This window comes from Mesocricetus auratus, unplaced genomic scaffold (assembly GCF_017639785.1).
Source record: "Mesocricetus auratus isolate SY011 unplaced genomic scaffold, BCM_Maur_2.0 Super-Scaffold_100676, whole genome shotgun sequence".
Taxonomy (NCBI): Eukaryota; Metazoa; Chordata; class Mammalia; order Rodentia; family Cricetidae; genus Mesocricetus; species Mesocricetus auratus.
In genome coordinates this window covers 35,307,205-35,334,788 of record NW_024429266.1, presented here as the reverse complement: position 1 = coordinate 35,334,788, position 27,584 = coordinate 35,307,205, and the positions used below count along the sequence as shown (strand labels likewise).

Sequence of the window (27,584 nt, the reverse complement as noted above, 5' to 3'; positions counted from 1 at the left end):
GTTTTTCACATTTTTCAGCTTTTTTTTTTTTTTTTTTTTTTTTTTTTGTGAGACAGAGTTTCTCTGTAGCTTCTGTAGCTTTGGAGCCTATCCTGGAACTTGTTCTGTAGACCAGACTATTGACAAACGCACAGAGATCTGCCTGCCTCTGTCTCCCAAGTGCTAGGATTAGAGGTGTGTGTCACCACTGCAGTTTTTCAGCCTTATGTGTGTGTGTGGTAATTCTTTATTTGTGATAAATTGCTTGACTTAGTAAAATTATTTGTGACTACATGATAACAAACATGTTTGAACATAACAGTTTAATTAATATCACAGAACAGAAATATACATACATATATATGTGTGTGTATACACATACATATTATTTGTTTTTTTTTTAATGGGAATCCCTTCTTAAGTAATACCAAGAAGCAAGCAAGGGGATTAGAAACTGTCTTTGGACTTAAGTTTTTCCCTTCCGGGTAAAATTCAGATTTTTAAGTTAGCTTTCAGAGATCAGTAAAGGAGTTCTAGAGAATTCTTACCACTGAAATAATTCTAGTAAATTTCACCTGGGAGCCCTCAGGTTTGGAGTAGTGAGGCTCGGCCTGTGGCCCACTCTAACAGCTGGCTGGTGATAGAGCATTGTCTCATAGCCTTTGGTTTATACTTGTACTAGTTAAAAGACAGGAGCGCTGTTAGCACTGCTGTTAGGATATGACAGACAAATGCAGCCAGATGGTTTTCACCTACATCTTTTTCTATCTAACCGAGATTTCTTAACCACAGATTTTTGTCTTTATGTACCTAAAAATTTAATGGCTTTGACAGTATTGATATCTGACTTGTTCATGTCACTATGATTGCTTTTTGCATTTGTTTCCGTATTGATGATATTGAATGTGCCTTATTCAGATCAATTGCTGGTTAACATACAAAAAAATCTTAATTTTTCCTAGTTGATTTATTTTTGACTAAAATTTCCCAAATAAAGAGTTACAGAAATGGGCATGTGGTCATCAATGGTGGGAAGGGTCAAAAGTATCCTGGAAACATCAAGCGATGTTGGTGGCTGTCAGTGGAGAGTGCAGTGCAGGCAGTGCCTGGAACACTTGGCTGCGTTTACGTAGCTTTCATTCCCACTGTACCTGGTGCTCTTGACTAGGGAAGAGTGAAACAGTAAGCCCAGCCATGGGAGTTGTTCCGAACGTGGGGCGTGCCAACTGGGGATGTGTTAAATGTGTATGTGTCCATACCTTGTGTGTTGGAAGTGGGGAGGTGGTTTGTGTCAAAAATTCACACTTAGAAGCCAGGGAAGATGGTTTAGTAAAGTGCTCGCTGTGCAAACATGAGGCTCAGAGTTTGGATCCCGGCATACACATGACAAGTTGGGCTTCCTGCAAATGACTGAATCTTGACACCCCAGGATCTGACACATGGCATCTGAAGTCTGCTTGGACAGGCACACACTGACATACACACACTCGCAAATAAATCTAAAGCAGAAAAACTGAATGGCAGCACGTCTGTAGATCCAGCTCAATCTATAATTCTAGATTCAATGAGAGACCTTCTCAAAAAATGTGGAGTGTAATCGAGGAAGACATTCAACATTGATCTCTTACACACACACACACACACACACACACACACACACACACACCACTCCTCAACACCCCAACCTCGGGCCTGGAGTGATAGCTCAGTTGGTAAAATGCTTGTCTTGGAAGCACAGTGTCCTGTGGTCAATCTCCACACCACCTGTTTAAAAAAAAGAAAAGTCTGGATGTAGTGGCACAGGCTTGTTAGCCCAGCACTGGGGAAGCATGAGACACAGATCCCTGGGCTTGAGGGCCAACCTGTCTAGTCTTCTTGTCACTCTCCAGGCCTGTCTCAAAAAACAAGATGGACCGTACCTAAGGAAGGACACCCACACACCAGAAAAATTCACTCTGAGAAAGTTGCCACACTGGAATTAATGAGTAGAATCCTGGGTTCCATGCTTCTGGCCCCTCCCTGCTGGGGCTGGGCCCTGCTGTCCACCCTCAACTCAGACCTGTGTGTTTCTTGACTAATTTCCTATTTGATTCTTGCAGTTTAGGAAAGCATATTAAGAACTTTTGGCTAGCCAGAGTGCCGATGAACCTGCTCGCAGAGAATGGCGCTTCTTTTTTTTTCTTTCCAGGCAGCATCTCTTTGTAGCTTTGGAGGCTGTCCTGGAACTCACTCTGTAGACCAGGCTGGCCTCAAACTCCCAGAGATCCACCTGCCTCTGAGAATGGGGCTTCTTAAATGTAGTCCAAATAGCTACAATGAATGTGTAGCATGGTGGCAGTTTTATTTTTAAGTGTTTAGGTTAAAAGGCTAGAAAATTGCTTATCTACCCCCAACACAAACTGGGTAGTAGTCAGAGTTCCTAGGCAACATAATCAAACTTGGGAAGATTAAAACCTTCTAAAACAAAGCAAAACTAAGTCTTCCTATTCAGAGAGCCCTGGTGAAGGCATGAACTGTCAGGGCCTCCAGAGGTGGCTCAGTGGTTAAGACCACTCTCTACTCTTGTAGAGGATGGGTGTTCAGTTCCTGGCAACTGCATTTGGTGTCTCACAGCCATCTAACTCCAGCTCCAGGGGATCTGATACCCTCATGCACATGCACACATACACATAAATAAATAATTTTGAAAAAACAGATGAGCTGTCAATATAATAATGCTATGAGATTATTTCCTGAGATGTAATTTCAGGTTCTCATTTGGGTTGACACCAAATCTGCAAACAGCAAAGATAAGCTTGGAGCTTAGGAGCACTTGCTAATCTTGCAGAGGACGTAGGTTTGGTTCCTAGCACCCACATGGTTAGCTTTCCACTGTCTGTCTAGGTACTATAAGGAGGGGGCCTGGGATAGAGATTTCTGGAGAGAAGGCTGTGGGGGTGGTGGGAGGGAAGTGGTATATGGACATTAATGGATGTCTTTTCCTGGGGACCTTTAAGTTCCCTTCTTCCTGAGTCCTCTGTCTTCCATCCCACAGGATACCCACAGGCTAGGAGGAAGGTCACATCCCACTGCTGCCTGGCAAACAGAGCCTTGTACTCCCCGCTTATCTTCTGGGCACTTCTCCATCCTATATCTATACCTGAGTCTGGGGCCATTGTTAACGCCTCTCCTGTTTCATTTTCAATATGCTGCCTGTTCGGGTCTCCCCACTCCTCCCGCTGGGTAGGCTATGAGCTCTCTTCCAAGCCCTTCTTTCTGTATTTGAAGCCAGATTTCATGTGACGAGTAGAGATAATGACCTGTGTCATTCTGCGTTCCTCTGGAGTTGTAGAGCCCCATTCTGCCAGGACAGGCAGAATGAGGCTAGCTTAAAACCTTTTTAAACTATGGAAGTAGATCTAAATAAGGTAGTTCTAACATGAATGCTTTGAGAGTTTTGGGAGTCATAACTAGCTTTGGAAGGGTAGTGGTGATGGCCGCTCAATATTTGAGTAAACCTATGGCATGGAATCCTATATACACTTCAAAATTCAAAATGGTTCACTATCCACAGTTTGTGTGGTTTTCTTTTGCTGTTACAAGAAATACTTTCAAATTCATACAGTGCAGACCTGTGTTGTTTGACCCCAGGTTTTTTTTTTTTTTTTTTTTTTTTTTTTAGCCCAGTCTTCGGCTCTTGGCCTTGTGGGTGAGAAAATTGTCTCTTTCCCTGTTTAGAGGTGACAGAGAGTCTTGGTGTAAGCCAAACCCCAGCTCCACATCTGGAGACATGAAGCACGGCAGCTTCTCAGACACCATCAATGTGTCCACATGGCTAAGCCTGGCTCACTCCACACACCAGACAAGCTTTACCCATGGGTCTGTGTCAGATGACCCAGCACACACTCCCACTTTTCAGGATTGGTTTTCATATAAGTTTACTTGGAAAAATCTTTTGGAATGTAAAATGACAAAAATAAAAAAGAAAAAATCAGCAGGGCATGAAGGCATAGCACTCAGGCAGAGGTAAGGGGGTCAGGATTCAAGATTATGTTCAGCTACAAGGGTTGTCTTTGTTGGTTTGGGCCTGGCTGTCCTGAAACTGGGATGTGCAGACCAGACTGGCCTCACAGAGATCCACCTGCCTCTGCCTCCCGAGTGCTGGGATTAAATGTGTGCACCATCCAGCCTGGCCACGTGGGCTACACTTGACCCTGTCTCAGAGTAACAGCAACAAGATCAAAATGATATAATAGGGAATAAATTTAAAAGGCCTCATTCCTATACCCTTGTCATTCCCAATCTTTTCTCGGTGTGTGTGTGTGTGTGTGTGTGTGTGTGTGTCCCCGTTGTGGGTTATATATGGGCCTGTTTGTGTGCCTGTCTATGTACACAGAGGTAGGAGGAGGATGTTGCTTATACTGCTCATCATTCTTCCTCAGCAACTTCTGACTCTGTCCCTTGAGTGCTAAGGTTACATGTTCAGTCACATCAGATTTTTTACACGGTTGTTGTGGATGTGAACTTGAGGAACCAAAAATTAAAATTAATAAAAGTTTAAGAACTCAAGCCCTAAATCTATACAGAAAAATGGAACTTCTAACAGTAAAGGAAAATTTAACTTCTTAAGTCAGGAGTGCTGCGGCTGGCACCTGAGCCCTGCTCTCAGAGAAAGGGAGGTGACTCTCCACCACTTGGGTCAATATTCCTGTCTGCTAATTGCTGTTTGTAAGGTTGTAAAGATCCCCAGGCCAGGGGATAACTGACAGACCCTGTGACTCTGTAAATCTGTAACCCTATGCCCTGTCTTACCTTAAAATACATAGTTACTGCTTTACTCTGTACTTTGTATGACCTTAAGTAATCATGGAAACTCTAAAAATCTGTGCCCTTCAACCTGATGGTCTGCCCCTTTAAAAGCTTCTCTTTTTGGCTGTTTGGGGTCTCATTTCCCCCACCATGGACTGAGATTCAAACTGGCAGGCTTGAACAATAAAAAGAAACCTTTTGCTTTTGCATCAGAAGTGTTAACTCCTTGGGTTGGTCTTTGGGCTCTGAGAACCTGGCACAACAAGCTCAGGTACTCATGTTTGTGCAACAAGCTTTCTTACATGCTGAGCCGTCTTTCCAGGCCCCCACAGAAGACTGTATAAAATGATTTATTTCTACTTCATTTTTGGGTGTGAGTGTTTTGCCTTCACATGTATCTGTGTATCGTGTCCATGCAGTGCCTACAAAGACCAGAAGAGACCATTAGATCCCCTAGAACTGGAGTTATAGACAGCTATGAACCCCCATATGGGTGCTGAAAATTGAATGTTGGTCCTCTGTGAGAGCCACCAGTGCGCTTAACCACTGAACTATCCAGTCCCCAAGAGGAGACTGCTTTTTTATTGGAGTGCGTAACCTTGAAATTTTCTTATCTCAGGCATGTTTTATGTTACAACTTTCGTCTATTTTAAAATTTCTTATTTTTTTTCCTTTTAGGCTTCTCCTCCATTGTTCCCAGTCCCAGACCCCTTCTCCTTAGGGGAGGGGCAGACAGGATGGGAAGAGGGATTCAGGGCAAGGAAGAATAGGGCAGTGAGAGTCTCAATATCTAGAGGGCTGAGGTCTGGGTTTTATTAATCACTCTTGGTTTGGGGATGGAGTTCAGAGGACTTTAGGAGAAGGTGAGGGTTCTAGCTTAGTTTTAAAATGTTTATGTGATTGTTTCAAGGTGAGAGCTCTTGTTAGTTTTCAGAGCAAGAGTATAATTCTCAATAGGTCAAAGAACCCCAGGTCAAGGGCTGCCCCTTTGTGGATGGGCAGGAGTGGACACAGGTGTGGTTTATGCCAAAGGACCTCAGATAGAGCCTGAGATGCCCCCTACTCAGGCTCATGTCATTGCATGGTCAAATCCAGAAGGGAAGGTGAACTCAAGTACTCAAGGAGACTCAGCCACCAAGCATCTGGTGCCCATCCCTATGGGGACGGGAACTGTCACACCTATTTGAACTTTCCAAGATGGTGCTCTTCATTTCCCACCTCGATGTGCTTGGTGTATGGCAGAGGGGGCCCACAGTGATAAGGTAGCGAGGAAGTGTGATAGCCAAACGTTTCCCCGAGGCCCGGATCAAGTCTCCTCCAGGACTGCTTGTGTTTGGTAAGAGACCTCTTTGGGAGCTGGTACACCCGGGGTTGTGGGGTGAGTCTTAAGGAAGGAGATGTGACTTCCTCCTTGGTTGGGGCAAGGTCTTGGCAGGCTATTCATTGCTTGCATTTCTGGAACAGGTCAGGGCTACTCAAAAGAGGAGTCCGTGAGAAACTACCCTCCTTAATCATGAGAAATGGTTTTTTGTCCTAAATACATCAAGATGCTTCCTGACAGATGACATAGATCTGCCAAGGTGTGGGCACGCTGCAGTGTTGGAATAAACCTGGAACAAACTGCCAGACCCTAACCAAGTAAGTCTCAGTTCCCCTAAGTCTCAGGGCCTAAAGCTTATTGAAACCTCCTGCCCCTGTGTTGAAACTCCAGCCCTTTAACCCCCTTCACTGCCATTTTGAACTCAGCCTCCTGGTATCACCCGCATCCAGATAGCCTGGGCAAGTGAGATTCTAAAGATAGAACGCTGTGTCTGGATAAACAACTCCAGGAGGGAGAAACTGCAGGCTGCACATAGCCCTGGAAGTTGCATTTAACTCCCGCTTCACGAACCTCCTATATAAACCCCAAGTTTCTCCTTCCCCTTTGGCAAACACCCTTTCCCCTTCCTGCTGTGTCTACCCCTCTCCCTCAGGTCAGACAGGTCTCATTTTTGCCTCCTGTCTCTAAGCTGCCTCAGAAATCTAGCGCTCAGCCTGTAAGTTTGTGTTCTCAGTGGCTTCCTCCCCTCCCACCCAGTCCTCCCACCTGTGACATGAACATTGCTTCTCTTCCCCTTTCTTCTTCCCGTTTGGGCCTGGACAGAGCAGTGGCCTGAGTCTTAGGTCAAAGGCTATCTGGAAAAGGGCTGAACGAAGATGGTTGCTCTACCACAAGCCTGAGGCCAAACTGATATACTAAGGGCAGTTCTGCCTTTTAGGGCATCCCAGGATGATGGGGGGGTGGGGGTGGGGGGCAGCTGGGCATAAGGCGCCATAAAAATGTGCTTCAGGCTCTTTGGTTCTCAGAAGTGAACCACATTAGCAGAACAGAGGCCAGCTGCTCCCTGAGGCGCAGCTGCACTTCAGCTGTGGCGGGGCCGGAAGTCTTAGCACAGGATTGTCTTGGCCACCCAACTGCAGTCCATCCAGCTATAGTCCTGGCCTTTGAGGTGGGGAGAGCTACTCTCTTCTACTCCTGTGTAACACAAATGCAGGCGCACTGACTTCATCCCTGACCTTTTGTTGTTTTTTGGTTTTTCAAGACAAGAGTTTTTCTGGGTAGAACTTGTTCTGTAGACCAAGCTACCTTTGAACTCAGACATCTGCCTGCCTCTGCCTTCCTGGTGCTGGGACTACAGGCACGTACCTCTCCCAACCTCTGGCCTTCCCTTTCACACATGACGTTAGTTCTCTGCTCTCTAGCCTCCATTCTCTTGTTTTTGCAGTCTCTCTACAACCGTCTCCCGTCTCTCCCTCCCCATACCACACAGGACTGATTGCGTAACACTGTTAAGTCTTCTGAGAAACAACAATTTGACCCAAAAGTAGAGAGAGGTGGCGAAGCTGCAGGCCTACAATGGGAGGGGGCAGAAGTCTGTACTACTGAATTCATCATCCTGGCCAAGACACCTGTAAGAACTGTCAAATAAATACTGTAAAACTTGCGTTTAGGACAAGAAATTCACATCTTTTTATCTCCTCCACCAAGCAAGACTTTTATGCAAAAAAATTTAATAACCTTTCCACCCACTAAAATATTTGTTTACACAAAGGCCCTGCTGTATTCTGGGAACTTGATGGTCTGGAACAGTGACCCCGACACCTTGGAGCAATGGCCCCTCCCCTTTCTCCTGCAGTTCCTGTGCACTAATTCTTTTCAGGCTAGTCAGTTGAATATGACTGTGAGGATCCCAGGCAATGGGGGAAAAGACAGTCACCCCAGGAGTGAGAATAAAAACCAAATACATTTCCTGTCCATGGGTGTTTGCTCTTCAGAGTACTGAAGTTTTGATCAATAATAAAGTTTGCCATGTCTGGGCATTTCAGCTGAAATTGCAATCTTTTTCTTTGCCACCCACAACTTATCTCTAACGCATTAAAGCCCCTTCCTCAAGAAACAGGAAATCCTCGCTGGCTGTGGATGCTGAGTCAGCAGAGGGATACCTCGAAAGAGAGTGAAGTGAGTTGACTGCAGTGTTGAAAATGAATGTTTTGGATGTTCATATGAGTATTCATCTGGGTGTTCAAATGAGCTGGCCCTCCATGGGTGAAGAATGGAAGACCCTCTGGGGTGTTCTATTTAAAATTTCTCCTTTATTTTGACATTCACTTGGTTGTATTCCAAGTTATCGAAGATGCAAGACAAGAAATCTGCAGCAGGAGCAGCGGAGTGATGTGGGGAAGGGTGGTGGAGAGGACTGGCTATCCCCGACCCCTCCTCCTCCTCTTCCTGGTCAGGGTTCCGTCTGAAGAGCGTACAAATAGTGTCTCATGGGACAGACAGCTGAGTTGGGTGAGCTTTCTCTTCCCCAGGGTGGAGCCCATGATGCAACAGTGAGGAGACAGGTGGGCAGGTGACCCACCACCTATGGTGGAGCCTGTGCCTTCAGTGACGGGGCCTGAAGGGAAGGGTGTGTTTCTCCTCCCCCTTTGACGTGTGGGTTAAGCCGAGAAAGGACACACAAAGGCAAAGGGTGCTTTGTAGCCAGAGTACAAAAGTGGGTTACAGTTGACTGGGCTGTCCTGCTTCACCCAGAGGCGTTGGTGTGATGACGGCATTGAGATTTGGGGTGAAGGAACCACTGGAGAGCAAGGCACTGGGCTGGTGGCGAGGAAGTGGGGAGAGCTGCCAGGCCTGGCAGTAAGTCAAGGGATTGCGCTCGGCCCAGGGAGGAGATGTTAGGGTTGATCGCACTGGAGCTTTGGAACCGTCCCTTTGCACCAGAGGACAGTTTTCATCGACCCTCCTACTGTGACTTCCTGCAGCAGCACTTGTCAGTTGAGGTTGCTTGGTAGCAGGTTAGACAAATATTTTGTTGTTGTTTTTGAGACAGGGTCCTAGGGAGCACGGGTTGACCTTGAACTTGCTATACAGCCAAGGATGACTTTGAACAACCACCATCTTCCTTCCTCTACCTCCTGAGTGATGGATCTTAGAGGAGTGCCCCACCATGCTGGGTTTCTGTGGTTTTGGAGATGGGAACCTGGACTTTATGCACTGGTCAAGAACTCAACCAACTACAGCCCTAGGTCTGATTTGTTCGCCTTTCACCAGCGATTGAAATAGCATTCCCTTCTAACCCTGTGGGCGTCCTCCCATCTCTTTTGTAGTTTCCAGCCCACAACAAATACCCCTGTATCAGGATCAGACAGCTGGAGAGTCTGTCTAACCCTGGCAGGGTGAGGGAGAGAGGAAAGAGATGACTAGCAGATCTTTCTAAGATGTCTTGGATATACATTTAGAGTCCATCTAGGCATTTTTTTCCCCTGGAGAAAAATGGAAGTCTCAGTGAAAATACCTGACTGGTCCCAGGGCTAAGGAGTGAACAAAGTATGGCCAGAGATTGTCTTCTGCTTCTAACCAAGTTGGAGATGTCAGGTGTAGCATACTCTTTGTCAAACCAACCAACCAACCAACCAACCAACCAACCAACGAACAAACCAAGAGTTCAAGAGAAAGACCAGCCCTTCTCCTGGCCCACCCTCCCAGCATTGTGTGAGTCAGGAATGTGCAAGCATTAATTACACTCTTAGAGTGGGGACAGTGACCCTTGAGCCACAGAGGTAACTGGAGAACTTAACAGAACAAAACAAAAATATCTAAGCAAAACAAAACAAATAAACAACAATAAAAACCCATAAGGCCACTGCTAGGTGATAGTTAAGTGGGAGGTGTGGGGATTTGGGACTAGAGGAAGACAGAAAAATAGTTCTTCATCATGAGACAAAGCAAACCTTCAGAGGGACCCCCACTGCCCGGCCCCAGAACTCAGGGAAGAGTTCTGATGGGATAAAATGGTCCTGTTCCCAAAGTCACATCACAGATGAATGCTCAAAGGGTACATAAGCCTCTAGAGGAGCTTGTGCAGGTGCATGCTACTGCAGCATTGCCTTAGGGCCCACCTTCTGGTTGCCATGGAGACTGGCCACTTTAGTTGCCTTTTGGTCCAGCTGCTAGAGGGCCAATATTTTCTTTCTTACTGGGACCCTGGACCCTTCAGCTTTGCAGCTCTTAAAGGAGGCAAAGCCACAATGTCGTTGCTGGTGATGAGTACATGAAAGGGTACCCCTCCCCCAGGAATGGGCATGCGCACACCCTCACAGGGCTGAATCTACATCAGTGGCTAAGCATGGAGGGACAGAGGTAATCCATGAGATATGCTCACTAGGCTTTTAGAACTGCAGTGATTAAAGTCTGGGGAAGGCTCTCTAGCAGTGGGCATAAGAAATGGCTTGAAGGAGAGGCAAGGTTGTATAGACCCTTCTTGCTGTGGTCCCCTGGCACTTAGTGTCAATTTGATGCATTTCATGGGGAGGGGCGAGATAGCAGATGTAGTGTTTCCAGAACTCATGTCTCTGTCAGAGCAGGCAAACAAAAGTTAGAAAAAAATGAGTGTACATTAACCCATGGGTGCATTCCAACAAGCAAAGCTGAGGGTTCCTTTACCATGTTTTTTCTGTCTCCTCTCAAATTCTGGAATGTCTAGTCCTCACCTTTCCCCTGTGTCCATCTCTTCCTGGCATGCCCACTTCATTTCCCAAGGTCTCTGGCAGCCTCCAGAGCTTTCGCTGAGCCTTCCCTGGTGCTCCTTTGCACCGCCCAACAAAGCAAAGGGTTTGGGCTGACTGGAAGGGGTTGTGGTAGAGGGAAATCTCCAGAGAGAAACTGGTGACACTGCAGACTTACCAGGTCGCCACATCCGGGCCGTAGGCCCTGCCCTGGTCCTCGATGCATTTAATAGCTCACATCCTAGTGACCCCTCTGCTATGGAAGCCAGAGAAACTCAGATGGTTCCTGCGGGGCTATTGGAAGGTGCCCTCCACTCCATTGCTCCTGCTGGGACAGTGTTGGGTGTGTGCAGATTGGGGCAAAAGGATTATACATCTGTACTAATAGCCCTTGGATTAGTGAAGGCCTCATGCCCAGAACTTGACCAGGTCACCGGGTAACTCTGGGGTGCTGCCAATTTGAGGGATGGGGTTCCCCCCTCTTTGTAATGTGTAGGGGCAAAAGAGAGCCTCTCGCCTCCACCCCCATTCGGCACCATGTCAGCTGTCCGTATGTAAAAGGGGGTACTGTATGGGGAGCAAGTGGTACAGTGGCTGGCCACCCCACACGGCTGGCTGCAGGGCTCGCTGGTGAGAGGTGCCAGGCTGCCTCTGCCGTCCAGGGCTTGGGAACTGCAGGCATTGCAGGTGGGGGCTCTGAGATGGATGGAAAGGTTGTGCTCCTCCTCTTCCTCTTCCTCCTCAGCATCCTCGTCATCTGTGTTCTTCTTGCAGCAGTAATACTGGGGAGAAGGAAGAGGGATGCTTGAGAGGCAGTCTAGATCCCCCTCCTCCCATCGCCAGTGAGAATAGCCCTCCTCCGCCTTCCGTGGAATACCTGGTGACTGTTACTTGGTCGGTGGAGGGAAATATGCTCCGGCACTAGGGGCCCACATCCCATTTACTCCCAGCTTTACCAAGTCAATACTTCTCCCTTTCTCTCAGTGTATCCTGGTGGGCAGGGACGCAGAGAGGGAGGCACATACGTGAATACTAGGACAAGGCTGGAGGCTGCTGCAGTAGCTCTCAGAGTTTCCCAGGATGGTGACTTTCCCACCAATCCCTATGAATTGGAGAGGTGAATGTGAGAGCCCTGCATCTTGCCAGGAAACTCCCGTGCCTCTGTAGGGTACAGGGAACGTGTGTGTGTGTGTGTGTGTGTGTGTGTGTGTGTGTGTGTGTGTGTGTGTGTTGGGGGAGGTTACGTGTACAGTTCTCTTCTGAGCACGTTCAATTTTCAGTCTCTGTGACTTGTGCTTCTTGTATTTTAAGGCTTTGGGTTTTGTTTCCTCCAAAGTGGACCTCCAGTCCCTGCCCCCAGTCATGGAGAAGTGGCTCGCTGGCGGCCTCCCAGCCTCTGGCTGTAGGCCCATGGGACTAACCTGGAGCCTACAGTAGCACAGGACAGCAATGATACAGAGGAGGATCACTGTAGCTAGGATTCCGCCAGTGATCACAACTGTTCCCGCTGTCATCCGCCCGGCGCCCCATCAAACTCTGCAAAGACGCATGCCGGTAAGTGAGGAATAGTTGATCCACATTCTCTGCACAGAAGTAGGTAGGACGACAGGAGCTGAGTGGACCCAGGCCCGAATGGACTTCCGGAAGGCAGAGGACTTGCTATGCTTAACCCAGAGTAGGTGGGGTGGGGGGCGCGGCTGCTGGAGGAAAAGACAGGCAGAGTGCTGACTGCTCTGTCTCTCCTTTAGTCTTCTGGACCTTCTCTTTCCCTACTCCTATTATTACTATTATTACTATATGCATGTCTGTGTATGGGAATGTGTGTGTGTGTGTGTGTGTGTGTGTGTGTGTATGTGTGTGTGTCTGCAGAGCCCAGAGGACATTAGGTATTGTTCCTCAGGAACCACTCTTTTTGAGACAGTCACTCACTGGCCTGGAACTTGCCCAGTAGAGTAAGTTAGATGGCCATGGAGTCCCAGGAATTTGCCCATTTCTGACTCACTGATCCTTGGCTTACAAATGCCCACCATCACCTCTGACTTTAAGTGTGGGTTCTAGGGATCAAACTCAGGTCCTCTTTGGAGACTGAACTTGGGTCCTCATGCTTGCAAGATAAGCCCTGTGCTGACCTAGTGGTATCTCTTGCTCCTGTCTTTGCCCCCTTCTTGACTTCCTGCTCCTGTGGTTCCAAGAGGGAATACTACAAGGGCTTTGTCTGTGAGGCATTATACAAAGTATTCCCCCTTCCCAGAAATGGCTCAGGAACCCTCCCTTTAATCTTTTGAGACAGCTACTCATTATCCCTGTTCAATACACAAGGCACTGCACTGCACTGAAGCTTTGACAAATTTGCCTGGAATTCCAACCAGCCTGGCTCCCCCTAAAAGTTGGGCTGTCTATCACCTCTCTCTTGGGCACAAATATTAACAGCTTCTGAACATTTGGAGACATGAGCCCAGAGTGAGCTGGCAGGCAGAATCCTGGTTCCCAAAACGCCATGGTCAGACTAGGGACACTGGTCCTGGTTCTTGGGTCAAATGAAGAGGGCAGAGGCAAATTCTGGGTGAGGTCATCCAGGCCTTTGGCAGGCCAGTGTGGTGGTTTCTGAGCCTCACAGGCAAATGGGGACCCCACCCCACCCCTGCAGGAGAGTGGGGGCTTGATGGCTGGAGGATGGAGGGAGGGCTTCAAGGACTTACACTCAGTGAAGGGAACGATGACCTGTAAGACAACAAAAGGGACAGAGACATTGGGGAAAATGTTACTCCCTGAAAAAGGTACCTGGGGTTAGTGTATTCCCTAATCTCCACCCATTCTCTTCTTGACATTGTTCTTGGATGCCCCACGATTATCGCCAACTCAATATACACAGGATGAAGGCATTATTTTGCTTTCCAGATGGATGTCTACCCCTGAGCTCTCCCTGCTTGTCATGATTCCACATCTGGGCCTCAGCTGCACCCTGCTTATCAGGTCGTGCATCCCGTGTGCTCACCTGGATGAAGGGTATCCATTCCTTCACCCTAAGGTACCACTTGCCCACCAGGCGCTCCTAGAAAGTCTGCTTCTGCTTCTTTAGAGGAGGCAGCCTTGCTGCTACTGACTGGTCTGCGGACCAGCAGTCTGGGCGTGTGCTAGCAGCAAAGCATCTCCTGCCTACGAAGGGCCCGGGAGCGGGAGTCTGCATTTTAAAAAGCTCTTGGGTGATTTCCTGCACATTATTTTGATCAGGGTATTGGATGTGCCCAGGTGCTCTGACTGAAATATCTCAAATCCTTTTGATCTACTTCAGTCTTCTGTTCCCTGGGCCAGTGCAGGCTGAACTGCTGGTGTACTGGCTTCATGACTAACATCCCGGGGTCTGTGTCTGAGTCCCATTCCTTTTGTAGCGTGGCCGTACGTCACCCTCTTCCTCCGGTCCCTGCCTGCGACTCCATTATCTTTCTAGCACTGCCTGAAAAATAAATACACATTTTAAAGCTGGCCAGCATCCACCAAACTAAGGCTTGAAGAGTAGAATATGGAAAGGCACTGCAGTAGGATCCAGAGATGAGGCAAGGGCTCAGGACTGGGGCAGCCAAGAAAGGCTTCTTGGCACCTTGAATGATGTGTAAAATTTGAATAAGTGGAGAAAGATGATCATGTGCACAAAAAGTCACTTAGGACTTCCTGCCACCTTCCAAAGAGTGGAAGAAACGCCCATCCGGACACAGCTTCAAAGGCTTCACCCTCCCCAATGTCTTGCATGCTCACCACCATTTAACCTCCCCTCACCTCCCAGTGTTCCCCCAGATGAAGGCCCTGCCCCACGTGGCAGTCCTGGTTCTTAGGATGTTTAGAGTTTAGTGATGGAAAGGAGTTCAGACACCCTATGACACTGACCATAGACCAGGGGTGCAGGCCACGGAGGAAGGGGTGCTGATTACTGAGGAAGATGCCCCCTATAAGATCTGAGATGAATCATCCAAGATGAGAGAGTGAAACAGCCCAGGGGGTGAAGGACATGGGGTGAGGTGGGGTTGGGGACAAGGCTCTGAGAACTGAAAGGGACCTGGAAAGGCTGCGACACACGAGCGGAAAGCACGGAAGCAAACCCGCTGTAGGACAGATGACTAACAGAGACCCTACTGCAATGCCTTTCCATATTCTACTCTTCAAGTCTCATTTTGGTGGGTGCTAGTCAACTTAAAATATATATACTTAAGCCAGGTGTGGTGGCACACGCCTTTAATCCCAGCACTTGGGAGGCAGAGGCAGGTGGATCTCTGAGTTCAAGGCCAGTTTCGTCTACAAAGTGAGGGCTGTTAGACAGAGAAACCCTGTCTCAAAACAAACAATATGTTTATTTTTTATGTGTATGGTGTTTGCACGTGTGTGTGTGTGTGTGTGTGTGTGTGTGTGTGTGTGTGTGTGCACTGCATGTGTACCTGGTACCTGATGAAGTCAGAATAGGGTTTTGGATTCCCTGGAGTTGGAGTTACAGATGGCTGTGAGCTGCCGTGTGGATTCTGGGAATTGGATCAGGGTCCTCTGCAAAAAAACAGCAAGTGCTCTTAATTGCCAAGCCATTTCTCTAGCCCTGCTGGTCAATTTTTGATTCTTCTACTAAGCTAGAAACCCTTTGCAACAAAGGACTGTGCTATACTGTTTCCCACACCCGCCACTCCCAATATTATACATCACACCCTGGAACACAACAGCCAGGTGTTATGTGCCTCAATAAAAGTTGGGTAATTGGTTCTTTGTAACTGTCAAGGACTGACAGTTATTACTTTAATTGACCACTAGGGGACAGCAGGTTGCAACTTTTAATTTTCCACACAAAGTTGAGCTTCCTGTTGAAGATGGATTTGACTTTGCCCAGATGTCTGGTAGGCCATGTTTCTGGGGTTTCCTGAAGCATCTGGTGGGTAGATGGGGGGGGGCGGAGATGACTCTCATGCTGGGGCGAATTTATACGATACCAGCATAACATCAGGGAACCCTCCCCTAGTTCCACGCATACTGCTGAGGTTTGCTTGCAAGCTTACCATGTGACTGCAGGAACGTACCCCACTGAAAGTCTTGGTGTGGCAGGTGTGAAGCCAGCACATTGGCTTTCGAAGCCTTATCCCACTCTGCTGGGATGTTTCAGAAGAAAAGGGCTTATGGGAAAGCCTTGTAAGAACAGCGTCTCCCCTCTTTCAGTTCTAGAGAGCTATCGAGTAGCAGTGTCTTAAAATGGGCTAGAGGGGCGCTACAGGAAATGGCTGGGGTTTGAGCCCACCTGCGTCCTACACAGCTACCCCGTCTTGGACACTCACCTTTCTGCCTTGAATAACTTACACACACACACACACACACACACACACACACACACACACACACACAACAACAACCTTGCAAACGATTGTGAGATATCTCACATGCATCTTTCATACAAGTTTGTGGGTTTTGCTTTTTGTTTTATGTTTTAGACACAGCATTTCATCCTGTCATCTAGGCTTTCCCAGAACTCACCATGTAGTCCAGAATGTCTTCAAATGCTCAGCAATTCTCCTGTCTCTGTCTCCTAAGTACTAGGGTTGCAGGAGTGAACCCTCACACCCGGCTCTTGTGTGTATGTATATATATTTTGTTGTTTGAGGTAGGGTCTTACTGTGTAGCTCTGTCTGACCTGGAACTCACTATGTAGACCAGGCTGACCTCAAAGTCACAGAGACCTGCCTGCTTCTGCCTCCCTAATGCTGGTGTGCACCACCATGCCTGGTACTCTTTTATGTTTTTAAAGACCTCATCCAGGATGGTTATGTGGGGTTGGGGGAGAAGTCTCAGACATTTTCTGGCTGCTTAAATGTGCCCTTGCAAACCAGGAAGGCATGTATAGAATGTGTAAAATAAGCTAAGTAGACCAAGTCCACTTCCCTGAGGACCCAGTACTAATAGTACAATTTGGCCCTTAAATTCCTACACTTAGTGGTTCCCTATTATTTCAGGCACAGTTAGTTCCCTTTTAGCAATTTGATTCAAATGATAACAGTAAATCCTTATACTGACAAATAGCATGGCACAGATTACTAGGCATTTCCATTTATATCCCCTCTTATTCTGGGCAGACTTAAATATGGCCCCCAGTAATCCCCATCCCTGGCACCCACACCTTGCCCGCTGCTCTCCCTGCCTGTGTGAATGCAACCTATGACTTCCTTCTGACCAGCAAAAAAGCAGTGACGGTAATGAGAAGTCACTTCTGTGGGCAGGCTCAGGATACATGTTTCTTTTTCATGAGGCAGCTCTTTCCCGTCGCCGGCTTTGATGCAGTGAGCTGCTGTGCTGGGAGACCCATGTCACCAGGCATTGCAGATGGACTGTGGCCAAAAGCAATCTGGAAACTGAGGTCCTTAGTTCATGGCCCAGAAGTAACAGAACCATCAGTGTCACACAAGTAAGATCAGAAGCAAGTCTGTTTCCCAACCACCCAGTGGAGGTTTAGATGAAACCTCAAGCCCAGCCCACGCCTCAAATGCAGAGGGCACAAGCTGAAGCAGAGGGCTCAGCTCTCTGCAACAGGACTCCTGATTCTGAGACTCTGAGATGTTCTGTGTGTCGTTTTAAGCTGTTAAGTTTGTTTCACAGCAAAAAGTAACCAATATACCTTCTTGGACCTTACCAAAAAGTCCTGCAACACGGGTGGAGAGGTCGGGCTTCTTAGAGACCTGTCTGAAGTCATAGGGTAGCAAGTGTCTGGACTTCTCAGAGACCTATCTGAAGTCACAGGATAGGAAGTGTCCAAGCCAGGACTTCAGGGCTAGTGTGGATTTCTATTAAAACATCTGCTTCTTGAGTAGCTTCATGAGAACAAAGTTCCCATGTTCCCACCCAAGTCCTATTAGATCTGGAGCAGAACAACTCAGTTGTGGCCAACCCAAGGGACAGGAGTCACTAAAGAGGGAAGCTTGTTGTCCACAAAAGGATTCTGAAGGTCTACTCTCTGAGTCCAGGGTTTTAGACACTCCCTCTACACTCATCTTCCTACTCAGAGCCCAAATATTTCTGGGAAAAAACTTTGGCCTGTGCCTTATACTCACAGGAAACAGCTGGAGCAGCTCAGTCATGCAGGCTGAACATGAGCAGGTAGCAGCTGGGGGTGTATCATGGCCAAGGGCATCGTTAGTCCCTGCTAGAGAAGATGAGGCAGTGGTCAGTGGCTGTTGCATGTGGATTTCAAGTGGTCAGACAAGCTAGAAGGTCTTCAAGAGTTGGAAGATCATATTCAATTCCACCCCATGCCCATTTCCTTCTTTTAGTACTGTTGTCTAAGCCCCTCTGTCCAATGCAGCAGCATAACACCGGGCAGGATTACCTGGGGTAAGAGACTCAGTGGGGCCAGGATCCCATCAACATGTTTCAGACTCCACTAGAGAACTCAAGTGTGTGCTCTGTGTATGATGCTCAGCCTCCGTTCAGGCGTTGTGGGAGGGGATCCAGTCATTCGTGACATCTACAGAACCACTTTCTGAAAGGACAGCACTGAGGACCCTTGGTTTCTCTACCCCTAGGAGCCAGAGCTCAAGGACTGCTGCATAAGCAGCAGGACCTATGAGCAGAGCTTGGGAAAAGGTGAAAAGTGATGGTGAACCTCTAGAGTGACCCTGGCCACACGTCACCCTCCTCTTCGATCAGGGTACTCCATGCCCATTTTGCCATAGATACTGCTTAGTTAGGATTCTCTATTGCTGTGAAGAGACACCATGACCACAGCAACTCTTATAAAGAAAACATTTAATTTGGTGGCTCACTTACAGTTTCAGAGGTTCAGTCCATTATCATCATGACCACCGAGCATGACAGAGTGCCAGCAGATGTGGTGCTGGAGCTGAGAAAGCTCCATCTTTCAGGCAACAGGAAGTCAACTGACTGCTACACGGAAGGAAGCTTGAGCAAAATAGACCTCACAGCCTGCCCTCACACTTTCTTCAGTCAGTTCGGTGGTGGTCATTTTCTTTCAAACCACCACAGATACCAGGCTTTCTTTTCTCAAGGTTGTTCTCACTCTCTGAATAGTACGTCAGGTATGAATTGTAATGCCAGATGCAAAGGTAGAAGGAGGTCACTTCTAAGGACAGGTTCAGGATTTGGACTCTTTTCACAAGCTAAATCCCTCCCTGGCTGGCTTTTTGCAGTAAGCTGCTATGTTGGGGGCCCCATTTGGTCAGACTTTGTCCAGACTCAAGCTGGGAGCTAAGGCCTTCTGGGCTCCTCCTACTGAGTTCTGAGTGAGATTTCAAAGCGTATTAATAGAAGTCAGAGACCACAGAGTGTCAGGACAGGTTCCAATCTGGCCGTGTGCTAAATCTACAGAGGAACTAGAAGGAGTTGTTTCAGCATCCAGTCCCACACGCTACACAAACGAGATGGATCAGTAATTCGGTGAAGGACTGAGAAGTAGATTTCTTTGGCAAAGCTATTGCAGAGCTAAGATTGCTTCCTTCCCACCCCCAAGGGATAAAAACTGTGGCTGGCTCAGCGCTCTGTCCAGCAGTGCCATAATTGGGACATTCCCAACAAAAGAGGCTAGGTGTGGCTCACAGATACCCAAGGGCTCAGACAGGAGTTGCCAGGGGCCCCTAGAATGGAGCCGGTGTGCTTACCTGGGCCCACTCATGACAGTTCTCAAATGCACAAGGGCAAGAGTCAAGTGTAAGTTCCTCTCAGTTCTCTTGCCAATAAAAGTGCACACTATCCTGGCAAGCCATAAACCCTCAGGAGCACACACACACACACAAGCACATGAGCGCACACACATCTACAATAAAGGCCATTGATTTGCTAAACAAGTGTGTTGTATGGGTTTTGCTCAAAAAATTTTTTTGATTCCTCTTAAAGTATAGTCAGTGGGGAAATGGCTCCATTTCCCCCAAAATAAAACAATTTGGTCAAATCTCACCTTGGGCCAATCTCACTGCTTTTTAGCTTATTCCCAGAAGATAGTTGCTTGTGTTTTTACAGACTTTAGAGTGCTAGTCATAAGCACTAATGAACACCCCTCCAGTCAAACAGTATTGCTTTGCCTGGTTCTGGGTTCTGTGTCTCTGGGGCCAAGTACACTAGCAGCCTGAAGGTGGACAGTCAGAAGAGCCGCAGGCACACCACCCGGGGAGAGGAGCGTAGAGCCAGTGAAGAAGTGGGGGGCGGAGTCTTAGAGGATGTCATTCTTCTAGCAGAGATGGGGAGGGGCACTAAAAGCCACTGTCCATTAGACCAGGGGTCTCTGCTCTCTCAGAGGAACCCCTACCATCAGTGACCCCAAGCTCCTGTTAGCCGGGTTACCTCACTCACTTCCTGGGTGACTAAATACAGGATGCAGCTGGCACCCAGGCATGGAATTAATGGCTGCTGCTCCCGTTCCACCCGCTTACCAACACAAGTTAATTGAGTGGGGCCTAAGCACCTGATGTCAATTTCTTCCAATGCAATTAAGCTCTCTCCGGTCATTTATTAACTGGTGAAGTCGACACAGCAAGTTAGCAGCTCAAGGAGAGGAACTGTTGTCTTCTTGTAACCTGTCTGGGACCTGCAAGCTCAGGCAAGGCTGGTGTGTGAGGGGAGGGGGGAGGGAGAAAGGGTGGGGGGGAGACTCTGAGAGGATGATGAGGCACAAGGGCCTGCTTCTTTGATTATGTTGGATGAGGGTCTGAAGAGTCCCTTTTGGCCCAGGTGAGTAACTACAGGCTCCCAGAGATGTGTGCTGCCTGAAAAACAGCGCCTGCAAATCATCAAGAACAAAATCAAAGACACGTCCATAATAAGGGGCCTCCATCACATCACCTTGGCCATGGTGTCTCCCAACTAAGACTGTGCTGGTCCTTGTGGCTGGGAGACTCAGGCACAGCCTCAACATTGCAAGGCAGAGAGTAAGGGGCAGAGTCGATGATGATTCTAAATACAGTCAGGTTGACAGTGAAGACTGGCCATTATAACTCCACCTCTTGTCACCCAAATGCTGTTTAAAGTCATAATATCCAGCCCTGGGCCCCTAAAGTCTCATTTCCATCTCATAATGCAAATGTATTTCATTCACCTTTGAAAGTTCTTAAAGCCTTTTAACAGTTCTGACATTATTTAAAAATCCAAAGTCACTTCTGAGAATCAAGGCTCTCATTTTTGTTTCTGCTTGTGGGTGGGATGGGGTGGGGGGTGAGGCTGGTGCATGCAGGCTAGGGTTTCCTGTGTGTGTGTGTGTGTGTGTGTGTGTGTGTGTGTCTGTGTGTTTGTGTCTGGTACACCTGTATGTGCATTTGTGGATGTGTGTGTGCCCATGTGTGTGTCTGTCTCTGTCTCTGTCTATGTGTGTGTGCGCGCATGCGTGCGTGCGTGCGTGCGTGTGTGTGTGTGTGTGTGTGTGTGTGTGTGTGTGTGTGTGTGCATGTGCCTTTGTGTGTGGAAACCTGAGGTGGACATTGGGAGTCTTCTTCTATTGCTGTGAACCTTGTATATTGAGGTTTCTCACAAACTCCATTTCAGTTGCTTTGGCAAGTCAGCTTACTTCAGGTGTTCCTTGCATATTGAACTGGATCAAATACAGCATGAACACTTGGAGGAGGGAAGTTTATAGCAATCAGTGGCCCCATCAAAAAGGTAAAGGATTATTAGGGACTGGAGAGATGAGTCAGTGGTCAAGAGCATTCAATGCTCTTGCAAAGGACCTGGGTTCTGGTCCTGGCCACACATGTCGTGGCTGACAGCCACCAATGATTCTAGTTCTAGAGGATCCAACACCATTTTGTAGCTTCCTGGGCGCTGCACACACAGAGTGCAGAGACATATATGCTGACAAGACACTCACACACATCAAATAAACTAAAAAGACAGAAAGATATTAGGTAAACTATTGCTACATCTCAAGGAAGTAGAAAAGCAAGAAAAATTAAACTGAAAATTAGTAGAAGTAAAGAAATGGCGAAGATCAGAGGAGATATAGGTAACATGGAGACAAACACAACACCAAAGATCAATGAAAGCAAGAGCTGGTTATTTGATAGGACAGAAAATAGGCAAACCTTTAGTTTGACTTTCTGCTTAACTAGTTCAGCTCATCTTCTGAACTGTGCAGGTTTAGGGGAACAGGCAAGTCAGCAGGTACCCTACTGTTTGGTTGGTGTAAGTTTGATGGGTCTATGAAAGCAGCTTGAATTTACTCAGCTGCAGTCATTTAAATACGCTAGCATCTAGGCAGTGCTCAAGGCTCTCAGGCATTGGGCATTTCTTTACCACTACAAGTTTTGATGGTGCTGTCTCTTCAAATGTGAATGGTACTGTCTTGTGCAATGAAATGACGGAGTCAAGCTCAAACCTGAGTTTGCATCTGTGGTCCATGGGCCATGCTGACAGCAAAATCATCTTAGCAAACACAGGAATTTGAAACCAGAGACGACCATGAAGACAGTGGTCCTTAGACAATTTTTTTTTCATATCTGTGAGTTTTGGAATGGTGATTTAGGCAAGCTCTGTCCAGATCTGCAAGAACATGTGATCGGCTCCTAGCTAATTATGCTGGAGGATATGCCTGTGAACCAGTCTGTTCTTGCTTTTTCTCCTATCAGAGCATGTCCCTGATGATGCTGATCGTGACCTTCATGACCTTGAGCTTTGTGCCTCTGACCTTTGCTTCCTTCTGCTTTCTGCTCAACTGCATTTCCAGCTCCTCTTTTGTACTCTGCAGACTTGGGGGTCAAGGCAAACTGGAAGGCACCCTGCTGTTTGAATTGATTTAAGTTAGAAGGGTCCGAGTAAGCAACTGGAACATACTTAGAGACGGTCCAGGAGCCAGGGAACAGGAATTTTAGAAAAGCCTGAAGGGACCACTCAGAGGAGACTCGAGATAGCTGCCAACTGTGATAGACAGTGGGAGATAGGGAGATGAGAAAAAAGGGTTTAAAAAAGTTATTTTATGTATAGTCTTATTTCTACTTATTTTTACGTGTAGGGGAATTTCCCATGCATGTTTGCCTGTATACCATATGTGTGCAATGCCCGAAGAGACCAGAAGAGGACATTAAACACTCTGGGGCTGGACTTACAGTTGGCTCTGTTATGAAAATGAGGATGTGACTGCTCCTAGGTCCAGTTGAGGAGAAGGGCTTTTATTGTAGATATCAAGGAGAGAACAGCTAGAGGCATCTGGAAAAGTCCAGACTGCACATGTATACACACAAAAAATTAAAAATAATGATTCTAAGAGTAGTATAGGAAATACATACACTAGTGACGGCCGTTCATTGTCATCAAGTATTATGTATGTGTACAATTATATGTACTGTATTTTATTCTTTCCTTTTCCATTTGCATGTGTATTATTTGAATATGTGTGTATATGCATGCTTGTGTGTATGTAGATGTGTGTGTGCACCCATGTGTGTGTATGAGAGAGAGTGTGCAGGTGTGCTCACACACACATTCACATATAAGCCAGAGACTCATGTTAGGTACCATCTCCCATTTCTCTTCTACTTTATTCACTGATTCAGAGTCTCTCAAACCCTGAACTCACTGTTGTGGCTAGTCTTGCTAGCCAGCTTGCTCTGGGGATCTCATTTCTACCTTGTAGGGTTGGAATTACAGGGACCACTGAAACAGAAAAAGATAGAAAAGACCAATTATTAGATACCGACTATTAACATATTTGGTGACTTACTTAAAGCTTGGACTGCCTATTTGCTAAGCATGGCTTCACTTGCTACCAGGAACAGAATGACCTGGAGAAAAAGCTGAAACAATAGGTTGTTGCCCTTAGCCAGCTGACTGCTGCTGTGTTTCTGTAAAATCTCACTTGTTTGACGCCACACCTTGTGATTTTAGAGCATAAAATGAGAATGCAAGCCAGACCTGATAGTGAGGCCTTTCAGGAACTGTCCTGGCTTTGGTTCACCAGTGACATCTCTCTTCCATTCTCATTGATGTCATAGTGTTTATTCCAGAACGGTTCCCACAATACCACCATGCCAAACTGGCATCTTAAGTGGATCCTGTGGATCTGAACTCTGGGCATCATACATATGCAGCAAGTATTGTAACCACTGAGCCAGCCCCACATGCTATGCCTTTATATGACAATTTTTTGTTTATTGCAGTATCAGCATGAGCATGTGACTGTGTCTTAAGGTGTCTGAATGACACCAGGTGACAGGAAACTTCAGCTTCTTTATAATCCTGTGGGATTACCATTGTAAAAGGGGTCAACTGGTGCTGGAATGTTGCTATGCCATAAAGAGTATGACTGAAGCTGGGTGGTGGTGGTGGTGGCGGCGGCGGCGGCGGTGGCACACGCCTTTAATCCCAGCACTAGTGATGTAGAAGCAGGTGGATCTCTGTGAGTTTGAGACCAGCCTGGTCTATACAGAAAGCTTCAGGACAGGCCCCAAAGTTAAAGGGAAATCCTGTCTTAGAACCCTCCCCCAAATAAACAAGGAGTATGACTAAAGGAATCACTACATGAGTAAATGAGTCACAGTTCTTCCATGGAACACTCCACAGCTAGAATGAAGAGTAAGACTGTTTACATCACTGTGTGTATGAGGTTAGCAACTACCTAAAATAACACTCATGATGTTTGACTCAATATTTCTATTTCTAGAAATACACTCAGAAAATGATCCCAAGTAAGGGAAAGCCTAGAATCAGAGGAGAAAAACTCATTAATATTTATAGGCAGAAAGATAGACAAACTATAAGCATCTAAATGACAGGGAAGTCATTTATTTGCCTCTAGCACAGACACTCAGTGACTGAAGATTACTCACCACAGAGAATGCTAGTAAGAAGTTTGTGTGTGTGTGTGTGTGTGTGTGTGTGTGTGTGTGAGGGAAGAGAGGGGAGAGGACTGGAGGGGAGGCTGGAGAGATGGCTCAATGGTTAAGAGTATTGGCTGTTCTTCCAGAAGTCCTGGGTCCCATTCCCAGCACCACATCACAGCTCACAAACGTCTATTATTCCAGTTCTGAGGGACCCAATGACCTCACACAGATGTACATGTAAGCAAATAGCAATGCAAATAAAAATTTAAAAATCATTAATAAGGGGGGGATTTTGCTGGGATAACGTGCACAATCCAGCCGTCCTTATTTCAAGGGCTTCATGGGAGAGCAAAGCTTATGAATGGCTGCTCCAGTCTCCCTCGATGTTGGGGACCAGGTCATTTCCACTTTAATTCCCTAAACTTACAGCAGAGACACAGCTCTGAACTGAGGGCTGAGCAGAAGGTTCTCAAGCGAGTAAGGGCCACAGCCTGGGTTCCTGCCAAGTCTTGCCTGGGCTGCTAGTAATGGCTACTGTGAATGAAGCTTCAAGGATGCCATGCTGGTGTCCCTATGGCTATCCTTTAAGATCTTGGCTTTTCTCTACTCATTGATGGGCCTTAAATAATGCCCAACAACTGATCACATACATTATGCCTGATACTCACCAGTGGGGAGGAACAACTCTGTTAAGTTAGTCGGCTGGGGTTGACCATAGTCACCTAGTGTGTGGCAGCTTTCTGTAGTCTGACTGGATGCCCAGGGCATCATTATCACAGTAGCAGGATCCCCATGACTGTGGCTGGGTTCATGTCTCTATCTAGGGAACTTACCTTCGGCTCAGCTTGCTTTTCTTTTTAATTTATAAGCATGGGAAAGCACCCAGTTCCATCAAAGCCAGTTCCAAGAACTTTGAACCATTTTGAGCTACGAAATTTGAGCTAGTCTCAGACCTGTCTCACCAAGACCCCTTGAGACTTGACAAGACCCTGTCAAGACCTGGGGTTTCACAGTGCCGTAATTAGCACTACGCCAGCAGGCCACAGACTGTGTGAGCACACACACATTCTGTGTCTTTTTTCTGTGCCCCATGATCTTGTCATATAGTTTGGTAAGCTGTCTCAGTCAGGATTTGGACTCTTCTGTTGCCGTGAAGAGACACCGTGACCGCGGCAACTCATGTAAAAGAAAGAATTTAATTGGGGGCTCTTACAGTTCCAGAGAGACAGTCTACTATCACCATGGCAGGGGCATGGCAGCACTCATGGCACTGGAATAGTAGCTGAGAGACATCCTGATCCACAGGCAGAGACAGCTGCACAGGGCCCAGAGTGGGCTTCTGAAACCTCAAAGCCCATTCCTAATGACACACTTCCTCCAAAAAGGCCAAGCTTCCTAATCCTTCAAATATATGGGTCTATGGGGGACATTCAAGTCAAACCACCATCAGGTCATTAGCCTTTACACTGCTCTGCCGAATAATCTTCCTTATCACTAACAAATGCTGTTTCCAAACCAGGAAGACTGACTTTGACTTCAAATAGAAAAGAGCACTGTTTAGCAGTGGGGAAGCTGGACACAGAGTATGACCTCAGCTGTGAGAACAGCTGAGGATTGCCAAGCGTTTGGTGAGGACTGGATTTTGATGGAGAGGTTGGAGTAAGTGGTGTTTATAGTTTCTCTCACTTAGTCTTGCTTCTGATACTTGCTACTGAAGCAGGAGGGTCTCAGGTGTCAAGATATCCTGAGCTACATAGTGAGTTCAAGGCTGGCCTAAACAACATGGGGACATGGTCTTCAAAGGGTCTGGGCATGCAGATCAGTAGGGCAGTGCTTGCCTGCTTGTTCAGGTCCCAGGGCTTGAATTCTCAAAGACCCCCCCCCCACCACACATACTGCAAGCTAGGAACTGTACATTTAAAAAAGTTATCATACTTGTTCAGTTGTAACCTCTAGTTTTCTCCTGCTTGATCCAGAAAGTCCCATTCTCCTACCTCTCCCTCTTTCTCCAAACCCCACCCTCTCAGAGAATCTCCAAGAAAGAAAAGGCACCAAAAGCCCAGTTCAGTATTCTTGGTGATTATTGTAACTTCCTCCCCTGTTGCTCAAGTACTTGGGCGCAAAACCAGCTTGTGGCAGACATGTCATCTCTCCTTGTCTACAAGCTATGTAATCTCCCTGCTTTAGTTCAGGAGTGTGACTTCTTCAGCCTTGATCTCTATGACTGGAGAACCCACCCAGGAGCTGCTTTGCTCGAATAAACCCTTTCTTATACTATTTCATTCGGCTTGACCTAGCTTACTGCATTGGTGGAGAAACCTTTATTGGAGGAGAGCAAACCCATTCATACTTATATCACCTTGATAAATATAACACTTAGAAGAGCAAGTTCAACTTTAGCATACTACAAGCCCTCTCCAGAGCTTCATGCTGAAATGTCATAGCATGGGGACAGTTGGCCCAGTTGTCAATTTGCAATGTTTCCCCCTTCTCTTTCTATCCAGGACTGGTTTATGCAGTCACGGAGCCCTCATGTGCATGAAGTATGACACAACCTAGGTTCCACACACTGAAGCGTTGCCTCTCTGAACTCCTGCAGCCTCACGGGTATGTGTGCTGTAGGTGACTGAGGGGAGGAGGCTTTTGCAGATTCTGGAAACAGTCTAGCTACAAGGTCAGGGCAAGAGAAACACGCAGGCAGCTCCTCCATCCCAGAGGTGTGTCCTCCATATGGAGAGGGTTGTGTCCTGAGATGCGCCATGGAAGTCTCCTTTGCCAGGGTCTAAGGACAGTGCTACTTCTAACACTGTCCCAGGATGTTGGGTCCCCTGGGCCTCTCCTTTCATTTGCCTATCTCTGCCTTGCAAAGATAATGTGTGGAGTTTAAGACCTAAATCCTTGATGTCTAGGCTGGTTGAGTGTTAGTGGAGCTTTGAGGGGCTTTGCTGGGCTTTAGACTGTGAGAGCAATGACTTGAACGGGAACATTGTTAATTCA

General features: G+C 47.1%; 1 protein-coding gene and 1 long non-coding RNA gene across 5 annotated transcripts in view; one reads left to right on the top strand and one right to left on the bottom strand.

Moving 5' to 3' along the window:
• The first annotated feature begins 98 nt into the window (after positions 1-98).
• On the top strand, positions 99-8,132 carry LOC121136864. Its single transcript, XR_005874036.1, has 2 exons — positions 99-6,405; positions 7,533-8,132. It is a non-coding gene; the product is annotated as an uncharacterized LOC121136864 (long non-coding RNA).
• Positions 8,133-8,380: 248 nt separating this feature from the next.
• The window catches only part of Fam163a (family with sequence similarity 163 member A), a 70,027-nt gene continuing 50,823 nt past the window's right edge, over positions 8,381-27,584 (bottom strand). Inside the window, exons 2-5 of one of the 4 annotated variants that reach the window (XM_040738321.1) lie at positions 17,883-17,974; positions 13,515-13,536; positions 12,237-12,351; positions 8,381-11,597 (exon numbers count right to left, since the gene is read on the bottom strand). In XM_040738321.1, coding sequence (XP_040594255.1) covers positions 11,184-11,597; positions 12,237-12,329 — 507 coding nt within the window. In that variant the 5' untranslated portion in view covers positions 12,330-12,351; positions 13,515-13,536; positions 17,883-17,974 and the 3' untranslated portion in view covers positions 8,381-11,183. Of the gene's footprint in view, positions 11,598-12,236; positions 13,485-13,514; positions 13,537-17,882; positions 17,975-27,584 lie in introns of those variants that run through there. The other 3 variants (XM_040738322.1, XM_040738323.1, XM_005071306.4) reach the window with 3 other exon arrangements.